Below are 9,210 nucleotides of genomic sequence, written 5' to 3'. Positions count from 1 at the left end.
ATGATTAAAACAAAAAGCCCAAGTAGTCCCAAAAACGAAACTGACAAAGCCCCACAGCACAAAAGAACTGTAGTTGGTGGGTGCTGCTTCCGATAAAAACGGAAGTGATGCATCGGACCAGCAACCAATGGGGAGGACGGAAAATCACAGTAACCGTAAATAAGCCAATTACAAGCAGGAGGCAAGCAGCTATACGGATTACTAGATGTCTACGCGAGACCTAAAAAGGAGGATCTAACGCATCCCACTATTGATGCAGCAATGCCCAGTTCATGAAAGTTGTGGATTGTTAAATCTTGATCACATGCAGAAAGAGTTAGGTTAACATAACTCACTGTATCACATTTGGCCAGGACTGAGGCAAGTATGAAAAGTATACTGAATGGTGGCACTATGTTAAAGGCGAGGTGTGGGGGGAACTTCTATCACAGTAGTTGGGTAGGGCAACGCCTGTTATGATCTTCCTCTACAAGAGCCCTTCGACAAATGAAGGTTGTACTTGACAAACTTTATTTTCCTTTTTTCCTGCTTTGGCTATCACACAGTTCTCAACAGGCCACCTACAGGTGCAAAACCATCAGGGATCAGGAGGTCTTCTCAGAGGTTTGCAGAGCACATATGTTCTGAAATGTATAAATATGTCAACGTTTTCAGGGCTGTTTTTTGTGTAAATCCAGCATGATAACTAAAGTACCATGCCTCAATCTTTAGAAGTTTATCAATAGTGACTCTGATTATACGTTACAATGTAGGGGGGTGATATTGCCTGTGATGTTACTATTCCCCTGCTGCAATTTCACACCAGTAAATGGCAATTATAGTTTTGTTTTGTAAAACTTTATTCGGCTATCAAAAACAGCCATAAAAGTACATCCAGAATAGCACATTTAAAACAGTTAAAAACCCGTTTGATACAATACATGCAATGATGATTATAAAAAATCATTTGTTGCACTATTGCATAATACTTTTCCTCACATTTAATCGATCTAAAAATAAATAGGGCAACGTTATAGCATAAAAAGGGTTCACTTAGTGTCACCAAATATTTCATTGCTACTTTATGTGACCTAATGTTCTGTGCAACTAACAATGAATTAAGAAACAAATCCTTAAAATTCTGATAAAACTCAAAGAACAATAGAAAGTGCAACGTGCTTTGTTTACTTCGGTTGTCATAAGGGCAAAGAGCCAAGTCATGTTTGGGAAAGCAACTAGGCGGTGCACAATGCCACGTCGCATTCAGCACACAACAACGCTGCGCGTTAGACACATATGATAAATAGTTATTTCCTCCCTCCTCCAAGTTCGAAGATTTATAAAGGGCGACCGTTGATTTGTTCCTATCGTCCATCGATCGATTATCCGGTCTATGCTGGAGAAAGGTTTCTTTAATCCTTCTCTTGGTTAGTGATGATACCTTTGTAGGATCCAACCAGATAGATAAATTAAACAGCCTAATGAGAGAGAAGTTGATATACAGTAGCCAAGGAATACTTAGTACATCATTTTAGGGTTGAACAGTCTAAAATAAGAGTTCTTGTAAAACCAGTTTCTTCCTTGGCCCATAATGAAGCCCACAATAGAAAGCAACGGTATAACCAATAAAAGATCCTCAAGAAACTGTAGTCCTTCCTCGTGCAATTATAGCTAAAATCCTACAGAATAGAGATTCACTGTGTGTGAATTTCTTTTCTGGCCGTGAAACTACACAGAATTCACACCTCCATTAATTCTTTCCACAAATATTTACCACCTGCTCTAAGCAGGTTATTCATCTAGGCATAGATCTGTGGGTGGGGTGGGTGGGGTGGGGTGGGGTGGAGGTGAGATAGGCGGCTGGGAGAAGTAGGTGTGCAAGGAGAAAGTATTTTCTGGCAAGGAGGTGCTTTGCATGCTCACCGTAAGAAGTGAAACAGGAACGAGACTGCTGCTGTCTCATGTGATTTTTCGAGCTGGTTAAACCGGCTGAAAAATCACATCATGTACTGCCATACATGAAAAAAACAGGTGTGCAAATACCTAAGTACTTGGAATTAGGCGGAGCAGAATTCCAGGAGGTTATTCCACCCTCCTGGCTCAGAAAGAAGCCCAATATTGGGCCTGAGGGATTTGCAAATCTGCCTTTATTAATCCATGCAAAACTGATTCAGTAGCATTAAGAGCAATATAAACCTTATGACCCTAATGTCTGTTCCTACCAGTTGTATTTTATCTATTACTTATCTTTCTGACTGCATGATGGTAGTTTAGTCACCATATGTTTACAAAGTGTGGGAAAAATTACTATTTTTGAAGCACTGAACATTGCTTTAAAATTCAATCAGGAAGAGGCACATAAAATATTCACATATATAGATCAAATACAGTCTTTGAGACTGCACAGTCGGAGAAACTTACAAAAAATGAATGGCAAAAAAGGAAAATGTTCATGACTTATTAAACTGCCCCTGCGTGAAGGTACTTTTAAGCACCATATTGTGTATTGTACAGGTGTACTATCTTGCAGTGTATGTAAAATATGAACATTCATATTTACTGCTGCAAATAGAACTTGCCACAGCACATGAAATCAGTATTTAACTAATGGCAACGGTCCAAAAATTCTAACACAACTTTCGATTTGGGATCCCCAGGGTTTCATGACATGGTTTCAGGGGTTCGTTATGCTTAGATAACCAAGAACTAAGGAGCCTATATATGAGGCCATTTGCCTCGCTCTTTCACCACAGAACGTGGTGCAAGAGCGATGCAAACCTCAAGACGGAATTTTGGAGCCACACAAAGCTACTTTGCGTGGCTCTGAGGGGCTCTGCAAAAAGTGGCTGCAAGAAACTGGAAAGGACCTTGCACGCCAACATGACCCCCTCCAAAATGTAAAACCTTAAAAAAGCCAAAAGAAAATCCACTCCCTACTAAAAAATTGCAAGAAAGAGGCCCTCAACAACCACCTAAATGCCAGCTCCAATCACAGCAATGACTCTTTCGATTTGTCAGAGAGTATACTAGCCCTACAGCAACTGAGAACAACATCAAACCCTCCTAGGGCCTCTGTAACACCCTCTCAGAATTCTTCCATGACAAAATAGCAGCAATATACAAACACTTCAACCCCCAACCCCCACTTGATACCCTCAGCGCACTATACACAAGCAAAGGCAACAACCCAGGCATCTCTACTGGGAACCCCTCACTATGCTGACCACCACCACCACCATGAGCTCTATCCATTCCAGAGCCCCAAGGGACTCCTGCCCTCACCACATGTTCAACCAGGGAACCTGCACCATCTGCAAGGAACTCACCCTCATTCACAACGTCTCCATCTCAGAGGCTTGCTTCCCCACCTCATGGAAGCATGATCAATCCAGACCTCTGTCAAAAAAAACTTCTGCAGAACCAACAGACCTAAAAAATTACCAACCTATCTCTCTTCTACCCTTCCCAGCAAAAGTCATGGAAAAAGCAGTCAACATCCAACTGACCAACCATCTTGAAACCAACAAGCTCCTGGATCCCTTGCAATCTAGTTTCTGCACCAACCATAGCACAGAAACCTCAATCATTACAGCCATGGACGACATCACAGCCCTCATGGACAAAGACAAAACCGCTGCTCTTATCCTCCTCAACATCTCCGCAGCCTTCAACACTGTATCTCAGCACACACTCCTCATTGGCCTCCACCAGATAGGCATTCAAGGAGAGGCATTCAAATGGATTGACTCCTTTCTCACAGGCAGAATCCAAAGCATCCACCTCTCACCCTACGCCTCAGATCCACAAGACATCATCAGTGGAGTCCCCCAAAGCTCCTCCCTTAGCTCCACTCTCTTCAATACCTACATGGCCTCCCTAGCCCCCCGGTCAATATCCACAATAAGAACATTATTTTCTACGTGGTTGACACCCAACTCATCCTATCCCTTTCCTCCGACCCCACCAACACAAAAAACACCTTCCACAGGTGCATGACTAACATGACCAGCTGGATGCAGAATAAGTGCTCAAGCTTAACACTGATAAAACTGAGGAACTAATATTCGGAGACCCCGCATTCCCCTTGGACAACACCTGGTGGCCCACCGAATTAGCCCCCTTCCAGAACATGGAACACTTAAAAGACGTAAGCATTATCCTCAACCGTAATCTATCCACGAAAAGAAAGGTGAACGTTGTTGCCTCAGCACGCTTCCGCATACTACGCATGCTGAAAAAATCTTCAAATGGCTCCCCGCAGACACCAGTAGCACCATCACCCAGGCTCTCATCACCAGCTACCTGGACTATGGCAACACCCTATATGTAGGGATCAATATCCAACTCCTAAACACTCTCCAAACAATACAGAATGCAGGCACCAGGCTTGTCCTCGGCCTACCAAGACGAACCCACATGACCCTCCACATCAGAACACTACACTAGCTCCCCTTCAGCAAAGGCTGCCACTTCAAACTCCTCACCCACATCTTCAAAGTCCTCCACAACAAGGGCCAGCCTACCTCAACCAGCGAGTTTTAGGTCTGCAAAAGGGGTATGAAACCCAAATGGAACTGTCTGTGAAAACCCACAATTACAACATGGTGGTGTTGATAACATTTCTAATGGTCACCCTTTTATTTACCCTTTAGGATCACCCATGTTTAAACCCCAACACTAACCTTACAGTGGTGGAAGATCTATTGCACTGCCAGATTTCCAACTTTCACACATGCATGTGAGGCACGGAAACTCTTTGTGAAGTGGGCCTTTAGAGCATGCATTATTTTTCAACCAGTATTTTTAGAATGAAAAATATTCTAGCTGTCAACAGACTGCTTTTGCCATGAAGTTTCTGTCTCCTTAAAGATCTTCTCAAGGGCCTGTTTGATAGAACGCAAAAAGCAGTGCTTGTTCCACATCCCTACACATATGAAGATATAAGGGTTGGTGCTGCAGTATATAGACGTACAGATGAATATCACACTTGCAAATTCCACTAAAAACATCTCTGGTGGCAGAACCCCAAAGTATAACAAAAGACCCAGCACCCTTGTGGGCACCACTGACAAGAGGAAGATGAGGACAGTGACCATAATGACAATGTAAAGCCTAAGCGGGTGGCATTCCTTGGCGGTCTTCCGTATCTCGATGGTCAGGGTCAGGCTCGACAAAACCATGAGCAGGACCACCAAGAGGTACAACGCAGAGGTGAACAGGTACACACCGGTGCATGACTCAGACCCTGGATTAGGGTATTGAACATCAAGCTTGCAAATAAAGCTTTCCAGAACCATCACCAAACAGGATAGGCCCCAGAGTAGAAGACATACAATGACAGACTGCTTCGTAAGCTGTCGATGGTGGTACCACACTGGGAGTAGGACACACAGGCACCGCTCTACACTGATGGCCGTCAAGACAAAACTGCTGGCGTTGAAACCAATGCTGTAGAGCACTCCAGCAATAATCATTGCATTGGTACTGTCTGTTACCGATACCTGCACATGACTACTGGCACAAATTAATACCACAAGTATGATGGTGCAACCAAAGAGGAAGATGGAATCTGCTATCGCAAGGTTGATTATATAGACATTGCAGTTGTTTTTTTTCATCTTGAAGAAGAGGAACCACAAGATGATGCCATTTCCAACCAATCCGATGAGACAGATGACCAAAGTCACGCAGTCCAGTGTTAGTGCGAAATTCGATCTCTTCTGGCCTGCATCGTGATTAGCTAGTTCTGTACTGTTTCCTTCTGGTTTAAATGTAGTCGCAATAGAACTATTGCTAAAGTTTGCCATGATCCTTGTTTTGAGTCCTATTAAAAAAAAAAAATGTATTGGAGTAAAACATGGGAGACAAATATACCAAATTCCTAGGACAACTTCTAACACCTGCCAGGTAAACCAGTCCAAGGTGTAAACCCTCATTTTATTCCAAAACAAACCTAACCAATACTTTTTGTGAAAGACCATGCGCCAGGATGCTCCAATCAGTAATTGTGCGCTTTATGAAACTGTTGAACAATAATTAATTTGGTATTAAAAAAGCATGAGAAAAAGTTATGTAAATTAACATGAGTTTTTCCATGTGATCCACTTAATCAAACATGATGCAAATGATATATCTCAATATAACAGCGGCCAAGTTAGTTTTACCTTTACAGCTATGGCTATTGCAACACCTATGTAAACACTATCCACCTCAGCGCATCTATCTAACCCTTCCCTTTCTATCCCACCAACCCCAACATCTCATCCGAGACAGTACCAGTTAATCCCAACATATAAATCTGCACGTTCACTGACAATCCAAAACACTTTAACATACCAACATGCACATGGCCTGACTCCCCAAACCACCCCAACCTACCAATGTACACCTGCCCACAATATTCAGACCATCACACCCCTTTCAAATGCACAATATGCACCAACCCTGACTATAACAAACAACCCCAATATACACCTTCCATGAAAAGTCCAAACACAAAGACTTATTGATCGGCACCTAACTTGACAATGCAAAGCATCCCAACATATTCATCTTCGACTTCTCACTCAAACACCTAAAACTTCTATCTGCATCTTCGCCTACTATTAAAAAAAATCCAAGAGAATCTACCTGCATCGTACTTTTCATTCCCAAACACTGCAGTACTGGTATTTACAAACCGAAACACTCTCCCATCTGTCTACACTTTTCCTTATATCAAGTAACCAATATTGTGACTCTACATTTCCTTGCACCATAAACCCTGAACAAATCTACCCGATCATTTCTTGACTCCCCAAGTGAAACAAAAAGATAACTTCATCTCATGTTAAAACACCAACCACCTACAACATCTTTCTTCACCTTCTTTGATACTACCAAACAATGCTATGCTTCAACCTGCACTCCAGAACATCCTAACATATCTGTCTGCATCTTCTCTGATATGTACAATTACACCAACTTATCATTCCTTTGCAACTCCAGACACTGAAAAGATCGACCTAACCTTCCCCTGAAACTGCAAACAGTCCCAGCATGTCAATCTCCATCTCCCCTTTCACATTCAACCACATAAAAACATCTATTTGCACCATCACTCACAATCCCAGACAACCCAACACTTATGTTCCCTTACAATCCCAACTACCATTACACTTTAAACACCTTACCTAATTCCATAACCACCACAATACTCCAATATGCATCTTTGCTCACAATCCCAACAACGTCAACACATCCATATTTTCATTTTCTAACACTCACAAAGTATCTGTCCAACCCCTTCCCATGCAACCATAGCCACTCACCCACATCCGTCTAGCTGCACCTTCCCTTATAATTGCAAACAGGACAACATATCTATATGACCCATGATTTGTAATTCCAAACAACAGACACATCTCTACCTCCCATTTCGCTAGCAAATGCCTCATATTCACAAACCCACCTTCCCTTCATAAACACAGTAATTATACATAATCCCGACCAACCCAATTTATCAATCTGCTCCTTCTCTATCAGTTCCCTGACACTTCTATCTATTATGCCCCATAATAAAACACTCCTAAACATCCAGGGGCATATTTGTGAGCCCCTCTCCCCGCCGTAGCATCACTTTTTGTGACGCTCCAGCTGTGCAAACTACAAAATCATATTTATGAGGTCACGCAAAGCCACTATGCATGGCTTTGACTGTTCTGATAGATATGGAGTAAGGCAAGACAGTGCAATTGCTGTTCCTTACTCTGCGCTAGGGAGGCATCCCATGGGTATTGTGGTCGTGTTTGGATGCAACACCCATTGATTTTGGCAATTTCCCAGAATTACAAATACAGGTAAACCTGGGGATGCGCCAAAACCTTACGTCTCCCCAGGGGAAGCGCAACGAGGAGAAATAACTTTATTTCTCCTTGTTTTTAACTCTCTCCATGTGTTCTGCATTCTGCAGCACATGTAGAAAGAGGATAACGCCTCCCAGGATTGTTTTTTGTGCAGGAAGGTGTCCCTTCCTACACAAAAACAATCCTGCTTACAACACAGGCACCCTTGCACCATTGTGCAAGGGTGCCTGCGTTGGAACTAAGCTGTAGAATGGTGCCAACGCAGGGGGAAAGGGCAGGAATGCATCGTATTGGTGCATTCGTGCCCTTTCACTTTGACATCGGGAAGAGCTACAAGGTGACCTGCTGCGCCACCCTATGCCAAATCCCCATTTATCAGGCCACCAATGTCTCCTTCATTAAAAGTTAGTTGAGCGGTATTCCTAAATTCTGGGGGCAGAGTTTTCCACCAGGCAGAAACGTCCTCCTGTCAAACCACTTGTGCTCTGAGCCAAGGGGAAGGGAGGCTGCCCACTCCCACCCCCCCCCCCCCCCCCCACCCTCCTCCAACAGCACAGAAGGAACATGCAATGCTCTTCCTAGCCACAGCAGAGACTGCCCTGCCGCCCACACACTCCCACAATCACAGATCGCCTGCAGAATAAGAACTGTTATTCCCAGGTCCACGTCGTTATTCCCCATTCCATGTGGCAACAACTTGGTATGTCTGAAGTATGGTGGGGAGATACAAAAATTGTTCATTCCGGTCCCGGTATTTCTTCCTCTAAACTCCGGAAAACTAGCAATTGCGAACCTAAGTGTTCTACAGAGTGAGTCCTGACCCAACCCTCTTTTAGGAGCTAGATGGAGGGACAGCGTGAATGATAGTTACATCAGCGGGAAGAGGGAGTTTAAGAAGAGAGTGAGGAGAAAACGAGAGAATAAGCTTATCAGTAGAGAGAAGGCCACAGAGAGGACTTTAAAGCAACGCTAATACTTTACCTGTGCTTGACGGGCTCAGCTGCGCCTCTGATGCCACGTGCTCTCTTAGCATCCGACTGAACGTGAAGACGTGAGGCTCACTTAAGAAGTGAGGAACGTTTCCGAGGCTTTCATTGTCTTTGCGACGTTGTCTCGCCTCCCAAGGGATGGACTAAGACTGGCTTGTTTTCAACAGGGAATTCTGTACCAGAGAGTAAGTACCCGCTGCCACCCTGAAAGCTGGCATCCACCCCGCTGCAATACATACCATCGTGACTCAGCTCTTGCATGGTGCAGCTTCTTCCCTGTGAGGGCATCTGTTGTGCAATACGTCAGCGACATGGGGCGTGCCCGCAACCAATTACAAAGCTATTTTTGAAACCGGGTACTTCTACGTTTGGTTGCATTTGGTGTACGTGCTCCAATG

General features: G+C 43.7%; 1 protein-coding gene across 1 annotated transcript; it reads right to left on the bottom strand.

Annotated features, from left to right (window-relative positions):
* Window positions 1-897: 897 nt before the first annotated feature.
* Window positions 898-8,940, bottom strand: LOC146853931 (mas-related G protein-coupled receptor member H-like). The gene is made up of 2 exons (XM_085651842.1): window positions 8,805-8,940; window positions 898-5,803 (listed from the first exon to the last, which is right to left on the bottom strand). The coding sequence occupies exons 1-2, from the start codon at window positions 8,854-8,856 to the stop codon at window positions 4,800-4,802; spliced, it is 1,056 nt and encodes a 351-aa protein (XP_085507968.1). The 5' UTR covers window positions 8,857-8,940; the 3' UTR covers window positions 898-4,799.
* Between the last annotated feature and the right edge of the window lie 270 nt (window positions 8,941-9,210).

Source organism: Triturus cristatus, chromosome 4_1, assembly GCF_964204655.1.
Source record: "Triturus cristatus chromosome 4_1, aTriCri1.1, whole genome shotgun sequence".
Lineage (NCBI taxonomy): Eukaryota > Metazoa > Chordata > Amphibia > Caudata > Salamandridae > Triturus > Triturus cristatus.
Note: the sequence above shows the minus strand (reverse complement) of the source record. Positions and strands in the feature narration are given on the sequence as shown.

Bases quoted from the DNA above. Each gene is read 5' to 3' on its own strand.
- LOC146853931 (XM_085651842.1), bottom strand. From the start codon at position 8,856: ATGCTAAGAGAGCACGTGGCATCAGAGGCGCAGCTGAGCCCGTCAAGC. The intron at 5,804-8,804 runs GTAAAGTATTAG...TTTTTTTAATAG, and splicing joins GCTGAGCCCGTCAAGCACAG to GACTCAAAACAAGGATCATG.